Source organism: Hyaena hyaena, unplaced genomic scaffold (assembly GCF_003009895.1).
Source record: "Hyaena hyaena isolate Hyena2069 unplaced genomic scaffold, ASM300989v1 scaffold_140, whole genome shotgun sequence".
Classification (NCBI taxonomy): Eukaryota; Metazoa; Chordata; class Mammalia; order Carnivora; family Hyaenidae; genus Hyaena; species Hyaena hyaena.
Genome location: NW_024080772.1, coordinates 64546 through 85687, shown reverse-complemented (window position 1 = coordinate 85687; position 21142 = coordinate 64546). Strand labels below are relative to the sequence as shown.

Below are 21142 nucleotides of genomic sequence, written 5' to 3'. Positions count from 1 at the left end.
GTAAGAGGTACGGCTCTTGCAGGAGCCTTTCTCAAGAAGTGTATTACCTTCCGAGTCTTCTTTTCAGAATTGAGGCCTCCACTTCGTCCTTTCTTTCCCTTCTACCTGGAAACGCCTACACATCCTTTAAGACCCACCTTGAAGGTCAGTATTCCTGGGAATCCTTCCTTCATTTCCCTAGTTGTTCCCACCTTGCTCTGTCAAAGCATTTATCTTATTATATTGTAATTACTAGCTTGCACGTTCCCTTTAAATGATAGCTTGAACGTTTCCAAAAGTCACTACTGTTCTTCAAAAGCTTCATTTAAATACGATTATATCATGAGGATGTGCCATTATGTATTTATATAATCCAGATTGGATACTTAAGTTGTCCCTAACCATTTGATAGTGTAATAACCTTATAATGAAAATTCTTTTTTTAAAATATTTTATTTCTGAGAGAGAGAGAGAGACCATGAACAGGGGAGGGTCAGAGAGAGAGGGAGATACAGAATCTGAAACAGGCTCCAGGCTCTGAGCAAGCTGTCAGCACAGAGCCCGGTGCGCGGCTCCAACCCATGAACCGTGAGATCATGACCTGAGCCGAAGTCAGATCCTTAACCGACTGAGCCACCCAGGCGCCCCATGAAAATTCTTATCTATAAATCTTTGAATAAATGTCTTCCCTGTCCCTTTGAGGTGGATTCCTGGAAGGGAAATTATTGGGTCAAAGCGATTTTTTTTTTGAGACTCTTACCCCATGTTGCCAACTTTCTTTCCAGAAAGGTACTTTCCACAAGTACCAATTTACATCCCTGCCTGCAGGGCTTGAGAGCACCTATCTCCACCTGACTTCACTTCCTGTGATCACCTGTAGGAGGCAGTGTTTCCACCACCTATAATATACCACTTCCTAATTTTGGTTTTCTTTACAGAGGAGCACTCAGTAGCTTCCGTAACATGTGATTAAAAGAGCTTTGTTATTTCAATAATATTTCTCTGTTATACCTCGTGTGGCTTTTGTGGCTCTCTTCCCTTTATTACAGTCTTCTGTGCACATTACATCCCCTTCCAGGTTTTAAGTGATAAAGCAGTATCCATCCCAAGAGATGTGAGCCATCTGAGTCCATATACTATAGGCACAATGGCCAGTGAATTAACAAATCTATTTCTGTAGATCTGTGATCAGTGTAGGGGGTGGGGAAGAAAATCTTTTGGCATCAGCCACCTAGTTGATAGATTCTGGGTCAGAGGAGTTTATAAGTTAATCACCTAAAACAAAGCAGCTGAAGCTGACAATTTTTTTTCATGGTTCGTACTATGATACATTCCCCTAGCTAACTTCCAGCCTTTCATCACCGTCATGGATGGGAGAACGAACAGAGCAACCTAGGCTGTTTCTTTATACTGGGAAGACAGCACAAGGCACTAGAAGTGCAGAGGACTTACAATGAATTGCTTACCTCAGTTTCCAGGACCTGCGTGGTCTGGCCCCCACCTCTCACTCTAGCTCTGTTAAGCACCATGTTGTGCTTGCTCTGGTCGCTGCTGCACTGCTTTTCTGTCAGTTCTTTGAAGACACCATGTTCCCTCCCATGTCAGGGGACTTAGGCCAAGTTTGCTCCTCTGCCTGGAAGATTCTGCCTCAGGCTGTTTGCTAGCTGAGTTCTCATTCTTCTAGGATCTCAGCTTCGGATCCTCAGATATGCCTCTCTCTCTCTCTCTCTCTCTCTTTTTCTTTTCTTTTTTTTTTTTTCAAGTAGGCTTCACACCTATCCCGGAGCTGGTTGGGCCTGAACTCCCAACCCTTGAGATCAAGACCTGAGCTAAGAGCAAGAGTCGGACATTTAACTGACTGAGCCACCCAGGCATGCCATCCCCAGATAGGCCTTCTAAATTGAGTTCCACTTCTCCCTCCCTACCTCCTAACACCTTCACCATGATTTGTGAACATATGTTTATTTGTGTGTTGATTTGTGAAGGTCTGCCTTCCCTAGTACAAAATATAACAAATACAAGTCTGTGAAGGCAGGGACCTTATGTTTGTTCACCATTGTATCCCCAGCACCTAGAACCATGCCTGGTTCACAGCAAGTGAGTTAATGATTTGTTGGATGAGCTATAGTAGGGGGAGCCCTCTGCTGGTCCAATGTAGGCCTAGATGTTGAGCCATAGGAAAAATTCCCTAGGGCAGAAGCACTTAACTTGGGAATTGGAAGACTCAGAGCCCATTTTCCTCATATGATCCTGGACAAGAAGAGACATGAGGGTTAAGAAAAAGAAGGTGATAGGGAAGATAGTATTGATGATTCTGAGCTCCGTGTTTCTTGTTTGTCTTAGTCTCCCTCCAGTTCCTAACACAGTTCCTGGGATATTGTAGATGCTCAATGAATGTCGGTAGGTTGAATGAATGTTGTATGTCTTTTCAGAGGCACTTTAACCTAATAATATCTTTTTATTCTCAGAGCAACCATGAGAGGTGGTGTGATCACATCCCTGCTCCATAGCAGAAGTGAGCCCAGAGAAAGAGGGCAAACTAGGTTCTGAGAAGAGTTAGTAAATATCTTCCAGATCTTACCAGAGGCTCCAGAATGTTATTACTTCTTATCATTGCCCTCTGACATTCTAATTAATTCTAATCATAGTTTGCTGGCTCTTGAAAGCCATTATCTTCTGAGCCTCTACTCTGAATGCAAAGACTCTGCAGCCTAGTGGCTGCAGAGATGGGCATAGGGCAGGCAAGTCAGCCTGGCATCCTTTGCTAGAACCTCTTCACTTTGCCTTCACCTAGAAACAGACCCCTTGCAGGTCTCTGCACATGGTCTCTTCTAACACCCAGAACAGTATCAGGAAGAACACACAATCCCAGAGTCAGAAGCCTTAGACCTTGGTTTTGGCTCTGGCTCTGATGAGCCATGTGATCTTGAACAAGTCACTTAATCTCTGAGACTCTCTTTCTTTTTCTAAAACCTGTGCCTCCAGAGGGTTGATGTCAAAACCAAATTAGATGTGGTTGTAAAAACAACAGAAAAAATAAAAATAACTATGCTGAAGAATGATTTCAGACTAAAGCCTTCTCTAGAATCATTTACCCTTAAGTCACTGATCTTACAGTTTACTATCTCGCAGAGCCATTTGGTCTCCCCTGGAGAAAACCAAGAAGCATCCCTTATTTACCCACAAACAGCTAAAGTTTTACTCATATAGCTGGAATACCCGTATACATACGGACAGCAGACATTGGCATCTTTATACCCAAAATATCATGTTCTTGAGCGCATGCAGTGGGAGAGAGAGATCATAATCTGTCATACCCAACCACTAGGTTCTAGAATTGTATAGTTTTCGAGCTGGAAAAGACCTCAAGCTTTAACTCCCATCTAACGCCTTCATTTTGTAATTGAGGAAAGTATGGCTCAGAGAGAAGGACTGACTTACTCAAAGTCAACCAGTAAGGTCCAGACCTAATCTGAGCCTTCTTTTTTTTTTTTTTTTTTTTTTAATTTCTAGGAGAGAGAGAGAGAGAGAGCATGAGCAGGGGAGGGTCAGAGAGTCAGAGAGAGAGGGAGACACAGACTCTGAAACAGGCTCCAGACTCTGAGCTGGCAGTCAGCACAGAGCCCGACGCGGGGCACGAACCGCGAGATCATGACCTAAGTGAAAGTCGGACGCTTAACTGACTAAGCCATCCAGGCGCCCCCTGACCTGAGCCTTCTAACTTAAGTGTCTATGCCATAACCTCTCCTTATACATGCCAGCTCCCTTCCCACTTTATTTTTTAAAAAATTTTTAATTAGGGGCGCCTGGTGGCTTAGTCGGTTAAGCGTCCGACTTTCGCTTAGGTCATGATCTCGCAGTTCATGGGTTCGAGCCCCGCATCGGGCTCTGTGCTGACTGCCAGCTCAGAGCCTGGAGCCTGTTTCAGTCTGTGACTCCCTCTCTCTCTAACCCTCCCCTGCTCACGCTGTCTCTCTCTCTCTCTCTCCTAGAAATAAATAAAAAATATTAAAAAAAAAGAAAAAAAATTTTTTAATTAAAAAAAATTTTTTTAACATTTATTTGTTTTTGAGACAGAGAGAGACAGAGCATGAGCTGGGGAGGGGCTGAGAGAAAGGGAGACACAGAATCTGAAACAGGCTCCAGGCTCTTGAGCTGTCAGCACGAGTCCAATACGGGGTTCGAACCCACAGATTGTGAGATCAGGACCTGAGCTGAAGTTGGACCCTTAACCGACTGAGCCACCCAGGCGTGCCCCTTCTCACTTTATTTTATTTTATTTATTTTTATTTTATTTTTTATGTTTTATTTATTTCTAGGAGAGAAAGACAGCGTGAGCAGGGGAGGGTCAGAGAGAGAGGGAGTCACAGACCGAAAGAGGCTCCAGGCTCTGAGCCGGCAGTCAGCACAGAGCCCAACGCGGGGCTCAAACCCACGAACCGCGAGATCATGACCTAAGCGAAAGTCGGACGCTTAACCTACTAAGCCACCCAGGCGCCCCAGCCCCTTCTCACTTTAAAATTGAGGTCTAGAGGGGCGCCTGGGTGGCTCAGTTGGTTAACTGTCCGACTTCGGTTCAGATCATGATCTCATGGTTCGTGGGTTCGGGCCCTGCGTCGGGCTCTGTGCTGACAGCCAGCTCAGAGCCTGGAGCCTGCTTTGGATTCTGTGTCTCGCTCTTTCTCTGACCCTCCCCTGCTCATGCTGTCTGTCTGTCTCTCTCAGAAATAAATAAAACATTTAAAAAAATAAAATAAAATAAAATTGAGGTCTAGAGACAGACCAAAGCTATAGTGGATATTCACCTCCCTTCATGATGTCAAACAATGTCCCTCTTTACCCCTTCCAGTTGAAGTCTTGCTCACTTCATGTGGCCAGAATCATCATTGGTACAGTTTGTTTACCTGTCCTCCCTGCAGCAGACATCTCAGGGTGGGAGCTGGAGGGCTTCCAGCTACAGAGGCTGCTGCATACCCCTGTCCTCTGTGCCCAGACCGCAGACCTAAGGGCAGACTGACAGCACAGCTGCCTCACCTGTACAATTTTGATAGTAGTGTGCACCTTTTAGGGCTGTTAGGAGGACTAAATACTTAATTTGAATAGTGCTTGGCACATGGTAAGTGCTATGTTGTTGTCATTGTCATTGTCACCACCATCATTATCATCATCCTTTCCATCTGGTCAACTCCCAATTTTGTAAAGAGAGGAGTTGCTTTTCATTTCATCTCTAGAAGGAAGGGAAAATTCAAGGTCCTTCCTCTAGGAAGATTTGCAAATTGTCATTGGAATCCTTCCATCCCTTTCTGTATCCTTCTCTCAGCCTCTTAGAACCCCATTTCCTTGTTTCCCTACACAGTACCCTCGTGCTGCCCTCTTACTATCCAAAATATCCCTGCCGGGGCTCCCAAAACAGCCAGAACTCTGAAATTACCTGTCTCACTTCTCCTCCTTTCAGTATTTCTAATAAAAACTATTACCTCCATAAAATGAGCTCATCCCTAAGGGCTAGGTGGAAAGCAGTCTGTTTAAAACACTGTAATTCAGGGGCACCTGGCTGGCTCAGTTAGTGGAGCATGTGACTCTTGATCTTGGGGCTGTAGGTTTCAGCCCCATGTTGGGTGTAGTGATTACTTAAAAATGAAATCTTTTTTTTTTTATGTTTATTTTATTTTTGACAAAGAGAATGTAGGTGGGGGAGGAGGAGGAAGGGGCAGAGGACCTGAAGCAGGCTCTGCACTGACAGCAGAGAGCTGATGCAGGGCTTGAACTCACGAACCGTGAGATGGTGACCTGAGCTGAAATCGGGCACTTAACCAACTGAACCACTCAGGCACACCAAGATTGCAGTTTTTAAATGGATAAGCAGAGAGAGCTGGTGAAGGTGATATTTGAATCAAGACCTAAAGCAGGTCCTCAGGTGAGTCATGAAGACATCTGACAGAGTACATTACATATAGATGAGTAAATGCAAAGGTCCTGAGGTGGGAGCATGCCTGGTGTGTTGTAGGGCCTGCATGAATGCCACAGTGCCTGGGTAGGGAGGTGGGAGTAATAGGAAATGAGATAAGGGGGCCTATGGGGCTTTGTAGGCCATTGGAAAACCTGTGACTGGTACTCAGTGACGTGAGGAGGTGATGGGATCTGGCCTAGCTGCCTAGTCACTTGATTGAGAACAGATTGTAGGGCACTAACGGTGGAAAAAGGAAGACAACCAAAGAGGCTACTGCAGTATTCAAGAAGACAGATGGTGGGGCGTCTGGGTGGCTTAGTCGGTTAAGCGTCCAACTTTCGCTTAGGTCATGATCTCACGGTTCGTGGGTTTGTGCCCCGTGTCAGGCTCTGTGCTGACTGCCAGCTCAGAGCCTAGAGCCTGTTTCAGAGTCTGTGACTCCCTCTCTCTCTGACCCTCCCCTGCTCACGCTGTCTCTCTCTCTCCTAGAAATAAAAAAAAAAACATTAAAAAAAAAAAAAAGACAGATGGTGGTGGTTTGGACCATGGTGGGGGCAGGATTTGCTGACAGATTGGATGTGGGGTGAAAATAGAGGCAACAAGGGTGATTCTAAGGTTTCTGACCTGAGCTAATGAAAGGACAGAGTCACCATGTTCAGACATGGGAGGCCAGCTGAAAGAAAAGGTTTGGGATGGGGTGACAATCAGGAGTGTAGTTTTAGATCAATGAAGCTGGATATGCCTATTAGATGTTAAGGAGGTAAGGTCAAGTTGACATTTGGGTATTTGAGTTTGAAGTTCAATGAGAGATCTGGGGATCATCATATAGATGCCATTTTATTTTTTTAAGGTCTTTTAATTCTTTTGAATATGTATTTTGGGGGAGAGCACGAGGGAGGGGCAGACAGAGGGGGACAGAGGATCTGAAGCAGGCTCTGTGTGCTAACACGTCAACAGCAGGGAGCCCTATGTGGGTCTCAAACTCACAAAGTGCGACATCATGACCTGAGCTGAGGTCACATGCTCAACTGACTGAGCCACCTAGGTGCCCCATTTTAAAGTTCTTTTAAATAGAAAGTTTCAAAAAAAAAAATAGAATGGCACAGTGATCCCACATCTACCCACCAATGAGCTTCAACAACCATTGCTTTCTGTGGTTTCTAGACAGTATTTTAAGCCTTGAGACTTGATTCCATGGGAATGAGTGTAGAAAGAGAAGAGGGTGGCCAGGTCCTGGATCACTCCAGCATTAAAGGGTTGAGAAGACAAGGAACCAGCAAAAGAGACTGAGCATAAGCAGCCAGTGAAGTAGGAGAAGAACCAGATTTGGGTACCCTGGAGGCCAAGTGAAGAAACAATTCCTAAATAAAGATGTGATTACAGTCTGATAAGTGCTGAGGAAGAAAAAGAAGAGTGCAGTGAGTTGTGTAACATGAGAACTAACCTAGTCTGAGGGTCAGGAAAGGCTTCAACCAACCAGCTCCTTTTTTCTGGGATGGCTTTATCCAGGACTATGTGTCAGCCACTAGGGGGCGCTTGGGACACCGCGATGAGAAAGGTAATTCCTGCCTTTAGGGAGCTTGTATTCTAGTGAGGAGACAGGCAAGCAAATCATTTTGTTCCAGTGTGCTGAGTGCTGCCAGCACAGAAGCACAGCAGCCCTTGAGAGCACCAGGAAAGGGCACATAACTCAGCCTGATGGGGAAGTCAGAAAGGCTTCCTGGAGGTAACAGCTGGGCAGAAAATGAAGTAGAAATTGGACACTCTCCTTATCTCTGTCCATACCCTTCAGCCTGGCTTGGCCCTTTCAAGTGTTAACCCCTTGCTGGCGTTCTTGGATTCCAAATCTTGTCTGAGATCTCAAGCCCAGCCTAAATCCTGGCTCCAGGGCTGGACTTTGCTCTCTTTCTCTCTCAGTAGGAACTGGTCCAGGCTGGGTTCCCTGAAGCTGCCTTCTGACCCGCTCTCCCACCCTCTGCTCTGCACTGACCTATCCTCCTGGGAACTTCCAGGGCTTCCTGTCTCCTTTATCCCTATGGGACTCAAAGTGGCCTAAGGAATCTTTTTAGGGAAAATTGATACCGGAGGCAGGACAGGACAGACATTAAGAACATGTAGGTTAATCAGTAACCAAAGACTGCAGAATAGAAATCTCTTGCAATCAAGTTAAAGCCAGGCGGGGGAGGAAATGCACCTATCTTGTCACCAGGAATCCCCAGTTATCCTAGAAAAGTACAGGGCGGGAAGTGTTTAGTAAACGTTGAATGAATAGTTCTTACAAGGTTTCAGTTCCCTACAGCAGCCCTAAGCTGCCCTTCTAACTCCTGCATAATTTTCCTAGCTCCTAACCAGGTGTAGAACGCCTTCCTCAGACCTGGCATTCAAGAGGACCCTGTGCAAAGATTTTTATAGGGCCACTTGATGGCTCTTTGAGAAACAGGTGCAAGCAGTCTGTTTCTCTGCCAGGCTTTTCCTGCATAAATTTCCAAGCACAGGCAACTGTTGGTATTCTCCCCGCTGGTGCCCTCAGTTTCTGGAGGCGGCGCGTCCCAAGGCCCAACACCGAGGGAAACGCGCCGCAGAGGGCAGCCCTGTATTCCATCTGCTCCCACGCGTCTTTCCCCGCCGCCTGCTCGCTCCCTGCCCTGTGGTGGGGCGCGCGTGTGCCTGCGTCTGCGCCCCCTCCCGGGAACCCGAGACTGCTGTGTGCGACTGTGGACTGCCCAGGAAGGGAAATCCCGGAGGAAGCCATTGTTGTTAGGTCCCGTGTTGTCGTCACTTGCCGAGGCATGGCTAGAAGCCCCTTCCCCGCACGGGGCTCTGCGCTTTCTCCGCGTTCTCGAGCTTTCCTGCCCTGGCCGCTTCGGGTGAGGCTACAGCCTCCTAGCCCTGGAGTGCGCGGTGGCCTCTCCGCACCCCAGTTCCAGGGGGAGGGGGGCCTCTCAGAATTGGGGAATCCCCAGGCCTGATTCAGAGCTTCGAAAACCGACGGCACCAAGCGGGACATGCCAGGACCCTGACCCAGGCGGGCTGGGCTTGAGTTCCACCCCGCTCCAACAAGGACCTACAAGGTGACCTTGGCTGGTGGCTTTCCCTCTTGCCATCTCCGTTTGCACCCCCACGACCCTAGGAAGTAGCTGAGGCCCCACTCCTCTAGGAGAGGGCGGAGGGAGAAAGGACCCCCACCCTCACTCGCTTGTGTGCTTTGGGCTGGGCCTTCCATGGGGAATTGGGGAGTCTGGGGGAGGGTGCGCTGGCCCTCCTCACGGCGTGGGTGGAGACGCGATGCGGCGGGTTAGAACCCCTTGGTTCTAACGTTCTGCACCGTTCCCCACCGTTCCCCGGAGCAGTATGCTCCCTTAGTGTACGCCGCCCGCAAACCTTGGCAAGGGCCTCACTCTCCCCCGCCCGAACAGCCAGCCCGCCGCCCAGCTTGCCTAATCCGTTCAAGCCTCACCTCCTCCGCGAAGCTCTCCCGGCTTAACCCTATCTCTTCCAACCACTCTATCTGGCACGTGCTCCTGCTGTTTGTTCGGTTTATTTTGGGGCGGAGGGGGGGGTAGTGTACAAGCAATTGCAATGTTTGGGATAATAACGAGGCTAGGTGTCTATTCCCAGAACCCTACATGAAGGACGCCCAGTGTGTTCTTCATGAAGGGTGCCCATTGACGAATGGGTTTCTCTGCTGGACTCACCACCAAACACTCCCACCCTCCATGCTTCCCCTTCCCAGTTCACTTTTTCCCCTCCTCCTCCAGACCCTCCTCTTCAGAGTGTCACAGCTTGAAAGGCACGATGCAATCCCCACCTCCATTTCATTCTACAGTGGCGGCAGGTTTGAGGGGCGGAGGGCGCTGAGCGTTTGAAGGTTTGACTCTAGGCTTGACCACCCGCTTTGCTGTAAGTCCCTCCTTCCGCGGGGACTTCCGTTAAAATTAGGCAAAATGAGGTAATGCCCAGCCAGGTACCAGGGGTTCAGAGGTAAGGAATCACCTGCTGACAAGCTGCAGCCTCCCTCCAAGAACAGTGGCTTGTGACCAGGGAGGTGGCATCGCTCTTTCCTCCTCGGGTTGCCCCAGCCTGAGTGACAAGACTGCGACGCGCGCTCTCTTCAGTCGCCGGCACGGCGCCCTGAACTGGAGAGGGAAAGAGGAGGGGGCTCCAGTCAGCCTTTTATTCACCGGCTGCATGACCTTAGACGCTTCCTCCTCTGCAACTCAGTTTACTCATCCGAAAAATAGGGATAGTAATGGATTGGAGGAGAGCAGGAAGCTTGTCACCCAAAGTCTCTATAAAAATAAATGATAATGAGCGGTTCAGTGCTTGGCAGCAGATTTTGCTTGCAAATTCCGACCCCACATCCTCCACAGAGGGGTTTCTGGCCGCAGTCCCTGGAGTTCTCCCGGATGTGTCACTGCTCACCCCACACTCTTCCGGGTACTCTCGAGCTAGGTAATGGACCCACACCTGTTTCTGCCTCCGTGTGGGGCGCTGAGCGACGACCCCACGCAGGCTTGCAAGGAGAGACGTTCCTTGGAAGATGGTAGGTCTGGAGGTGCCTAGGCTTGGGCGCCCGCTTTGGAACGTGCAGGCGGGGCTTGGGTGGGGGCGGGGCTAGTTTGACGAAGGGGAGGAGGCTATGGAGATTAGCCGTTCTCTAGAACCCTGCGGGGGCGCAGAGGGCTCGCGTCGCCCCCACCTGGCTCTGGCGCCTGGAAATGGGGCTTTGACTATGAGGCGGGGCTCCGGGGGGTGGGGTTTAGGCGTGGGGGAGAGGCCCGGCAGCCTGGAGGCGGGGCTTGGGGAGCTCGCCCCACGCGGGGCGGGGCTCCAAAGGCCGCGGGATCTGCAGTTCGGACTCCCCGCGCCACTGTCGCCGCAGTTCCCTCCACTCTGGTGGCCCCGCGGCCCTGCGGGGAGTCCGGGGGTCGGCTGGACGCTCGGACTTGGTGCAGGGCCGGCCCCGCCTCTCCCTTCTTCAGTGGGGCCTAGACGGTCGGGGCCGCGGTGACATGGAGCCCTCTCCTGCCACGGGGGGCTCGGAGACCACTCGCCTGGTGAGCCCCCGGGACCGCGGCGGCGCCGGTGGCGGCCTGCGCTTGAAGAGGTAGGACAGACCTGGGCCGGCCCTCGGCCCGGGGGCGCCAGCCTCATGCCATCCGTCCATTTCGTTTGTCTCTCTCCGCGCGGCCCCGGCTGTCCGCCCCAGCGCCCCGCAACTCCCTCCGCTTCTCCGCTCCCGGCTCTGTGCTCTCCGGCTACATAGCCAACAGCCCCCGATCCTCCCAGCAGCCTGCTTTGCCTCCTCCCAGCCACCTTCTTTTTCTCGGTCCCGCGAAACCGTTCCCTGGCGGGTTCCCGAAGCCTCTGGACCCTCCTGCCGCCCTCGCCGCATCTGACTTCTCCGCGAGCAACTGCTCCTCCGTCGGGCTGGAGTCCGCGCCAGGTGCCCCGATGTCTGCATTGCTCCAGACCCCTGGCAGTGCAAGCACCTCGCCTCCCGGGGTTCAGAGCCCCCTCTGCAGGCCCCTGGCCCTTCCCTCCGTGCGCTCGGGTTCGGGGCGCCCCCTCCAGCCATGGCCAGCTGTGCGCACCCGGGCCGAAGATGGGCCCGGGCTCCACAGCGGTTCTTCCCGGCCCCTGGGGGGCGGCGGCCGCCGGCAAGCGAGGGGGTGGCAGGGAAGGAGCAGGTGCGGTCTGGGCGGCAGGGGGTATTCCCGGCTCCGCACAGACGGGGCCGGGGGCGGCGAGGTGTGAAATGAGGCGCGCGGAGCGGCCGGGACAGCGGGCCGGGGGCGGCCGGAGAACCTCCTCCGCGTCCCGCCGGCCTCCCGCGCCGGGCGCCCGCCAGCTCTGTCCGCCTTGTCCCTCAGAGAGGCCGCGCCAGGCCCATCCTGGCCACCTCCGCTGGCCATCTTGTCTGTTGGCTGACCGTCCGTTTGTCTCGGAAATTTGACAGCCTCTCCGGCTTTTTCTTTCTTCATTTCTCCTAATCGTTCTGTTTCCCTCTGAGCACCTTTCCCTTTGTCTCTGATGTGGTGCTTCTGGGTGTTTCTCGCTCTTTCCCTGGGTGGGGGCCATAAACCTGGGTGGGTGGGGGAGTGGATGAACAGAAGGGAGGACAGACTTCCCGTCTGACTCCTTCCTGCAGGGGACTGCAGACGTGGGCAGCTGTGGGGGCTCCAGCCCAGGCACCGGCGTGTCTTCACCCATCCTTTTGATTCTGCTTCAGGCCTTTGTCCCCTGCCCACACCTGCGCCCTCTGACCCTCCCCTCTACCCCACTGTCATTTGTTGTTTGTTGGGGGTTTCAGAAGGCCAGCAGGAGAAAACTGCCTTGCCTTTCCTTCTCTCTAAACAGCATGTAGCACACACACACCCCCCCCAACGCCAACAATGAGCCTTCTTTTTTTTTAATGTATTTTTTTAAGTAGGCTCCTCGTCTAATGTGGGGCTTGAACTCATGACCCTGAGATTAAGAGTCGCATGTTCTACCGAGAGAGCCAGCCAGGCACCCCAACAATGAGGCTTCTTTAGTGCCCAATTCATGCATAACAAAAGGGAACTGCCTGTTGATGGGCGGCTACCTTGGTGACCAGCTACTCTGGGCCTTACAATAAAGGCATCTTGCCCACTGCCCCAAAGCCACGCAGCCTCTGCTAGCTCTCCAGACCCGTATCTCTGACGCCCAGCTCATTTTCATTCTCATATGACCATTAGTCACCAAATCCTGCAGTATTTTCTGAAAGAGGCTCTTCCCTACCTACCTGCCCCTCCCCTAAAGTTCTGTGGAGGGGCTCTGTGGCTTGGTCTATTCTGGATCCTTCCATCTCCTCTCCTGTCTCCCTCCCAGACTAACATACATCAGCAAGGTCATCTCAAGGCTTGGGAAGGATATATGAAATCAGTCAGTGTATCTCCCTTGATGTTCCTTGGAGTCCTCACTTTCCTCCTCCAGCCCTTGCCCTGGCTCCTGACACTTAAAACTCCCAGCCACTTATCTTGTCATTGGCATTCCATGTGTCTGGAGCCCCTTCTTCACCTAGGTCTCATGTTAAACAGCTGTCCCTCCGTGATGTTCTCCTCACCCCCATTACAGTTCGTCTTTCCCTCCCTGGTGCTCCAGTGTCCTTTGTTCATAATCCCCCTGGCCCTAGTCTCTCCTTGCCTAGTAAGTTATCTGTGACATATCCGTCTCTCCCACCGCACTGGGCTTCCCTGTGTGTGCACTGCCTGGCCACCTGAGGCCTGGGCACCCAACTATGTGTATACCTCACTGAAGATTGAGGATGGATTTCAAAGCCACCTTCATCTCCTTGTCTCCTCTGGAAACACACCCAGAATCATACGCACCAAGATTCTAAGTCTTGGAAGAAAATTCCAAGAAATTAATCTACCTGCCAGCAGTTGAATTTTCCCTACAAGCACCAAATGTCCCCCCACCTCCCTCACACCTCAGTTCACCCACTTGGCAGAGCTTTCCCTAGCCAGAAGGCCCCAGGCATCCCTCCTCACTTACTGCTGTGATTGCATTTCTATCTGGAGCCTTCATTTTCACTCATGGATATTTTTGTCACACCTCCATGAGTATTTCTAGGACTGTGTTTTCTAGTTAGGCTCTTTGTTCTGTGGACAGTTCTGGCCTTGCTGGGACTCAGGTTGGGTAGTGGTAGGGTTGAGAACTGGGTCAGAATGAGCCTAAAACAGCCTGAGCTCAATCTCGGGCATCCCAGGTGAGGACCCAGCCCCATTCACTTATCAAGGGAGGCTGATGGCACTGTACAGTTAAGGTGGCCTCCGCTGGGCACTTACGGTCAGACTGAGGGTCCAGCTAACATGTAGCAGACACCAGATCCAGTGCTCCTACCACTACCTCCCCACACACAGCAGACTGTGCTTGGTCCTCCCCATGTGGAGGACCCAACCCCAGTGTGGAATCTGGCCATTAGTTCTCTATGCCTGGAACCTCAGACTTTTTGCGTCCCAACATTCCACTCCTCTTTCTTTCTTTTTTTTTTTTTAATGTTTATTTTTGATAAAGAGAGTGTGAGTAGGGGAGGCGCCGAGAAAGGGGAAGAGTGGATCTAAAGCAGGCTCCACACTGACAGCCTTGAACTCACAAACTGTGAGATCATGACCTGAGCCGAAGTCAGACACTCAACTGACTGAGCCACCCAGGCGGCCCTCCACTCCTCTCTTAAATGGCCACATTTCAGCCACATGTCTAGATAGGGAAGACGAAGGATCTGGAGTGGAGGCACTACGAAACACGTCTGGGAGTGAGGCACTAAGACCAGGACCACGTGCTCCGTCTGGCCTCAGCTTCGACACCACTTTCTCATATTGCCTCTGCCTGGCATGTTCACCCTGCCTTCATCAACACCTTCCCCGTCCTTCAAGGCTCTTCTGGTGCCTCCAGCTGTTTCCCTGATTTCTTTCAGATTCTCTACCCCTCTATTCTCTGAGTGCTGATAGCACTTTGTTTTAACTGCTCCGATGGCAATAGCTACCTTCTACTACGTAGCATAGTACTTAGGTTCACATTTGTTCACCAAAAACTCCCAAAGATCAGCATGATCCTGCTGATTTTGTGTTCCTTATGGTGCCTATCAATTCATTATGGTGGAGTCTGCTCTTCACCGTGAACTAGCTGTGTGGACTCCATATGTCCTCTCCCTTTCTGAGCCTCATACTTGTAATCCCATCTCTATGGGGCCTTGCAGCTGTGAGATTCTGTGGCTGTGTGTGTGAAAGGAAAAAGGAAGCTGGGATCTGAGCTGTCTGCTCAGCCCCCATCTCTCATGTGGCCCTCTGTCCCTGAGGCTCCTCGGTTTGAGCAGCCCTTGGGACAGACAGAGGGAGGCCAGGCCACAGCTGATGAAGGCTGTCTGGGGGACCGAGGACCTGGGAGTGAGGAACAGAGTCAACTGTAGCCAGGCCCCAGGTTGAATTGTGCTGCCTGCCTCAGTCTCTTCACAGAGCCCTCGGAGCCCCTCCCTGAGGAACCCAAACCTGCGGAGATGCCCCTCCACCACTGCCACAGGGACCCCATGCCACAGGCGGGCCTCACCCCTGAGAGGCTGCAGGCACAGAGGCAGCTGTGTGCCGCCTGTGCTGTGTGCTGCGTCTTCATGGCCGGGGAGGTAGTCGGTAAGTTGGAGAGCAGCTCCTCCAATCCCATCCTCTCCACACCTGCCTCAGCCGCTCTCCGCCCACCCACGGAGAGCATCCCAGCAATATTCTTAGGGGGGCAAGCAGAGAAGGGGATGGCTGGGGTGGGGAGTTGGGTGCCCAGGAAGTGGGAGAGGGTGACGGATAGCACCAAGGTGATTCAGGGGTCGGCCCCGAGGCAGAGGGCCGGGCTGGCTTCTCAGCATTAGCTAGTCTTTTTAAAGTCCTATTTTCTTGATACTAGAATGTGTCATTATAGAAAAACTAGAAAATGTGGGTGAGTGAAAAGAAGAAGATAAAACCTCCCTATAATCTCGCCAAAATGGTTCACATTTTGGCGCACGTCCCCCCAGTGCTTTCTGTGCTTATACACACACTGCCACGGTGCATGGTATTTTCTAACTGGACCCCGACCACCCGTTGCTTTGCCCTTGCAGGTGGGTATTTGGCACACAGCCTTGCCATTATGACCGATGCCGCCCACCTGCTGGCGGATGTGGGCAGCATGATGGGCAGCCTCTTCTCCCTTTGGCTCTCGACCCGGCCCGCCACCCGCACCATGACCTTTGGCTGGCACCGCTCAGGTAAGGCTCTGCATGGCCCAGTGAGCCTCCAATCTTACCAGAAGGTGCCTCCTAGGGTCCCAGGCGGGTCTCTGATAGCTTGTCTCCCCCTGCAGAGACTCTGGGGGCTTTGGCCTCTGTGGTCTCCCTCTGGATGGTCACTGGCATCCTCCTGTACCTGGCCTTCATCCGCCTGCTGCACAGCGACTACCACATCGAGGGTGGTGCAATGCTGCTGACCGCCAGCATCGCAGTCTGTGCCAATCTGCTGTACGTTCCAGCATGGAGCAGGCACCATGCGGGGTTCAGGGCGAGGGGTCCTCCTCCAGGGTGGGAGAGCTGGCTCTCTCCCCTCCCCAACAGGCATGCAACAGGCACACCCAGGGCTGCCTGAGAACAGACAGGAGAGAGACCTAGAAGTCAGAGTCCGCAGACGTTTATGAAGGGCCTGCTGCGTACCAGCCACTGTGCTGGGGGGCTTTCATCCAGTACTATCTCATTTGAGGCCCACAACGACCCTCGGAGGTAGACTGCATCGCCCCTTGCATACAGTTCATGAAATAGATCCCAAGCAGCAGTCGGGTGACTTGCCCAGGCCACACAACTGTTTAAGTAGCAGGGTCAGGATCTGAATCCATGTCTCCAGCACCAAGTACAGTATTTTTCCTGCCCAGGCTGCACGATTTGTCTCTCTTGTCCAATGTTGTCTTCTTCCCCGGGTTGGGAAAATAGGGAGAAACTAGGTGGAGAAAGGCCTCCTGGGGAGGGGAGGTGGGGAGACATGGAAACAGGGCGGAGTAGGCCAGGAACGGGCCACCTGGGCTGAGCTGCTCTGCTTCCCCCTCAGAATGGCCTTTGTGCTGCACCAGGCCGGGCCCCCCCACAGCCACGGGTCTAGGGGGGCAGAGTATGCGCCGCTGGAGGAGGGGCCAGGGGAGCCCCTGCCCCTGGGGAACACCAGCGTCCGGGCAGCCTTTGTGCATGTGCTGGGGGACCTCCTGCAGAGCCTTGGGGTACTGGCCGCCTCTGTCCTCATCTACTTCAAGGTACTGTGTGCGCAGGCCTGCCCCAGCCTTCCTTCCCTAACTCCATACCCCAGCCCCTCCTTTCCAGGGCCCTTGGCCTCACCCCCTCCCACTCCCCACCGACTCCCAGCTCCCCAGATCATGGTCCCTTTCCCTTCAGCAGAGCTCTCAGGGGCCTCTTGGGTCCTGTCTGTCCAAGAAACCCCTAGATCTTCCTCTGGAAGGTTCCTGCTTCCTGGGCTTAGAGATCTCTTTCTCTGTAGCCTCAGTACAAGGCAGCTGACCCCATCAGCACCTTCCTCTTCTCCATCTGTGCCCTTGGATCCACAGCTCCCACCCTCCGAGATGTTCTTCGTGTCCTCATGGAAGGTAAATCAGATGCTACTGCTCCCTGTCAGGGGCCCTCTCTGATCTCGCTCCAGCTCTGAGCCACCTCTCTTGTCTGAAGAGAGTGTCGGGAGAAGGTCTGGGCCCTGGGGCCTATTGCTAGAAGGAGGACTCAGGCACAGGGTGAATTGTGGGGGGTTAATGGTAAGTGGGTACAGGGTGGGGGGGTGGGGAGCTGCCCTTGGGCAGGAATGGCCCTGGCAGTAAGCATGGCTTGTGCTGTTTGCAGGTTCCCCCCGAAGTGTGGGGTTTGAGCCCGTGCGGGACACACTGTTGTCCGTGCCAGGAGTCCGGGCAACTCATGACCTGCACCTGTGGTCCCTTACGCTCACTTACCACGTTGCCTCCGCACACCTGGCTATTGGTGAGTCCACACTGGCCCCAGCCAGTTACCTCCTAGAAACAGTCCCCCACCTCCCAACCCCACTCCCCACGCCTCCCTTCCAAACCTAGGGAGATCGCCTGAATTGCTGTTTCTGTCTCTATCTTTCCTGATCTCACTCTCACACACACATGTATGTTGGAGACAAGGAGCCCTGGACGGGCTTTCGTGACGGGGGGAGGTTTCTCCCTCTCTGAGGTAGTGCAGAGAGCCAGCAACCCTAGTACCTGGTACCTAGTACCTGGGTGACTCAGTTGGTTCAGCGTCCGACTCTTGATTTCGACTCAGGTCATGATCTCATGGTTTGTGAGATTGAGCCTTATGTTCGGCTCCACACTGAGAGCACAGAGCCTGCTTGGGATTCTCTCTCTCCCTTTCTCTCTACCCCTCTCCCTGCTCATGCACGCACTCTCTCTCCCTCTCTCTCTCTCTCTCTCAAAACAAATACAGAAACTTTAAAAAAAAAAAAAAAAAGATCGCTAGTACCAGTAGGTCTAGTGACAGGACACAGTTAGGTAAGTTCTGACCGTGGGGTATCATGGAACTACTCAAAAGGATGATTATGAACACTGTATGCCAACTAGGAGAAATGTTTATGGTATAAAGCTAAGAGAAAAAAGCTGAATGTAAAATTATATCTACATTATGATTCAACTATTAAAAATATATATGGTGACTCACAAGCTGACAAAGGATTTTTGAGTTTCTTCCAGATGCAAGAAGCAATCAGAGACATGCAATTTGGATGCCAAAAATATTATACTTTGTAGGATAGTTGATGGTAACTCTAGAGGGACAATGGGAGAAAATATTTAACATCTGGATTGTCTCAGGGAATGGGGCACTGTGGCTGCAGAAGCATACAGCTGCATGTTAACAGTCAAAGAGCAGAAGACAATAGAAAAATAAGAATGGTTTGGTGGTTCAGCCGGGTAGCATGGTTGATTAGGGGGTGAGTCTCTCCAACATTTTCTTTGGCATTTTTATGCTGTTCTTACGATACGGAAAGAAAATAAAGCTGCTCGTTCAAGCCTGGCTTTACTGCTGTGCAAGCCATTCGGGCCCCCTCCCCCCACCCCCCCACTCCTGGCCTTATCTGGGCCCCTGCCTCATCCCCGACTCCCCCGGGAACTTGCTGCCTCTTATCACTCTCCCACAGACTCCACGGCTGACCCTGAAGCTGTCCTGGCTGAAGCTACATCCCAGCTCCACTCCCGGTTTGGATTCTCCAGCTGTGCCCTGCAGGTTGAGCAGTACCAGCCCGAGATGGCCCAGTGCCTGCTCTGCCGGGAGCCCCCCCAAGCCTGAGCCGAAGCCCTGCCCTCACCCCACTGCCAGGCCCTGGCTCAGCCCCAGATTCTCAGTCCCTGCCTCCCCGCTCTCAGAAAAGGGACAGAACTGGGCCCATACTCCTTCCTCTCTCCCTCCTTCCACCTGCCAACACCCAGCCCCCCAGTCCCCCAGCCCCCCAGCCCCGGTGGGCAAGACCAAAGTGGGTGTGTGTCTGGGGGAGGTGGTCTGAATGGGAATCAATCGGTAGGGGTGTGTATGAGTCCCTCCGTCCCCACTCTACGCTCTGGGGAGCGCAAGCGTCCTTCCCATGCAGTTCATCTGTGCGTGTGGCAGGCTGGCTGGCTGGCTGGGGGCATCTGCCTGTCTGTGTGCTGTTGGTGTGCCTATGCCTGGGGGAGGTCAGCAGGGGCCCCCTCCCCACGTGGCCCTCGCTCTGTCTATGCAGGAGCCCCAAAGCCCGCACTTTGTCTGTGTGTTCAAGCCCTGTGGTTTTGTCTCCGTGTGTGTGTGTTTCTTGGTGCTGTGGCCTCTGTCGTGTGTGTGTCTCCGTGCCTATGTGGCTGTGCTATGGTCTCTCTGAGTCTGCACCATCCGTGTGTCCTTTCGGGGGTCTGTCTGTCCATCCCTCTGTTGGTGCTGTGCCCTCGGCTATCCCAGAGAGAGGGAGGACTCCGCTGCAGCTCCACCAATAAACTTGTGTCTAACTGCATCTCTCAGCCCCTGTACTGATTCCTCAGGAGGGGGAAGAGGAAGTGCCAAGTCAGAGTGACCTTCCTTCCACAGGCCTCCCACCTCCTGCCCAGCGCCTCCGCCCTCTCCACCCTCAAATATCCATTCCCCTGGAGGCTAAAAGCCTCCAGTCCTTTTATTACCTTCTCTTACTTCACAGCCTGGGTCTCTGGCTCAGGAAGAGTCCCCATGCACCACGGGCCTGGTTGCAGGAGAAAATTGGGAGGCAAGGAGCCAGGGGATCTCAGAGAATCATTCCTAAAGACCCCTGCAGGCACCATGGCCTCGGGCTGGTCAGAGGGAAGCTTTGTCCCTTTGGGGGAGAGTGGTTGGACCATGTGCTGCTGTGGGCCTAGCTCCTGAGCTGTGTAAGGTGTCAGGGGGAGAGGCCCTCACCCTGAGACCAGTTCTGGGCTGTGGACACCAAGCATCTCTCTTTTTTTTTTTTAATATTTATTTTTGGGAGAGCGCAAGTGGGGGAGGGGCAGAAAGAGGGGGACAGAGGAAGCGGGCTCTGCACTGACAGGCTGACAGCAGAGAACCCCATGCAGGGCTTGAACTCACCAACTGCAAGATAATGACCTGAGCTGAAGTCAGCCGCTCAACGGACGGAGCCATCCAGGTGCCCCACCAAGCATTTCTTTTACAATTATCCTCCCTTTGCCTTTCAGAATCATATACATATTTATTTTTTATTTTAGAGAAAGAGCATGGGTGGGGGAGAGGGGCAGAGAGAGAGAGAGAGAGAGAGAATCCCAAGCAGCCTCTATGCTCAGCACAGTCTGTCACAAGGCTCAATCCCACAACTGTGAGATGATGACCTGAGCCAAAACCAAGTGTCAGACGCTCAACCAACGAAGACACACAGGCACCCCTAAGTATCATATATTTCCAAGACAGATTTAGTCTTATAAACCAAACTTAAGGGATTATCATTACTATTAAGAGCTCCCTTGGGGCGCCTGGGTGGCTTAGTCGGTTAAGCGTCCGACTTTCGCTTAGGTCATGATCTCGCGGTTCGTGGGTTCGAGCCCCGCGTCGGGCTCTGTGCTGACTGCCAGCTCAGAGCCTGGAGCCTGTTTCAGTCTGTGACTCCCTCTCTCTCTGACCCTCCCCTGCTCACGCTGTCTCTCTCTCTCAGAAATAAGTAAACCATTAAAAAAAAATACATTAAAAAAAAAAAAAAAAAAGAGCTCCCTTAAACTTAAGGGACTGTGGATTTTCTCTCTTAAAAATCAAACTCTTTGCACTTTGATTTTAGATCTAGTGCATCGGATCAGCAGGAATTCACACCTTGCCACCCTAGATTAATACAACTCCAGCCCGAAGCAAAGAAACTGAGCATTTTCATTAGCCCATGCTAATGAAATTCTAATTCTGCAAGGCCTTCCTCTGTGTAATGGAAATCACTTTATTATAAAATGATCTTTTGTTATTATAAAAGGAATGTATGATTGCTTTAAGAGTCCAACAAAGGAAGATTGTATAAAGTAGCAAGTGACTTTCCCCTATTATATTACTCTCAGAGGTAACTGCTGTTCAGTTTGGAGTCTCTCTGCCCACGTTTTTATGTATGAACAAACAGTTCTATATAATAACATAGACGGGATCACTTTATAGGTGAGATCACGTAACCTGCTTTTATGATTCAACCACACATCCTG

The 21142-nt window shown here is 52.0% G+C and overlaps 1 protein-coding gene across 3 annotated transcripts; it reads left to right on the top strand.

Annotated features, from left to right (window-relative positions):
* The first annotated feature begins 101 nt into the window (after nt 1-101).
* Nucleotides 102-19465, top strand: SLC30A3 (solute carrier family 30 member 3). Of its 3 annotated transcripts, XM_039238426.1 has the most exons (8): nt 10796-11036; nt 14897-15078; nt 15537-15683; nt 15779-15932; nt 16510-16708; nt 16951-17056; nt 17304-17438; nt 18616-18852. In XM_039238426.1, the coding sequence occupies exons 1-8, from the start codon at nt 10942-10944 to the stop codon at nt 18762-18764; spliced, it is 1167 nt and encodes a 388-aa protein (XP_039094357.1). In that variant the 5' UTR covers nt 10796-10941; the 3' UTR covers nt 18765-18852. The 3 variants fall into 3 exon arrangements, with proteins under 3 accessions (XP_039094358.1, XP_039094357.1, XP_039094356.1); XM_039238427.1 differs by lacking the exons at nt 10796-11036; nt 15779-15932 and adding an exon at nt 102-144 and having other exon boundaries at nt 18616-19465; XM_039238425.1 differs by lacking the exon at nt 15779-15932 and having other exon boundaries at nt 18616-19465.
* The last annotated feature ends 1677 nt before the right edge of the window (nt 19466-21142 follow it).

Bases quoted from the DNA above. Each gene is read 5' to 3' on its own strand.
- SLC30A3 (XM_039238425.1), top strand. From the start codon at position 10,942: ATGGAGCCCTCTCCTGCCACGGGGGGCTCGGAGACCACTCGCCTGGTG. The intron at 15,684-16,509 runs GTAAGGCTCTGC...CTTCCCCCTCAG, and splicing joins CTTTGGCTGGCACCGCTCAG to AATGGCCTTTGTGCTGCACC. The intron at 17,439-18,615 runs GTGAGTCCACAC...ACTCTCCCACAG, and splicing joins CTCCGCACACCTGGCTATTG to ACTCCACGGCTGACCCTGAA.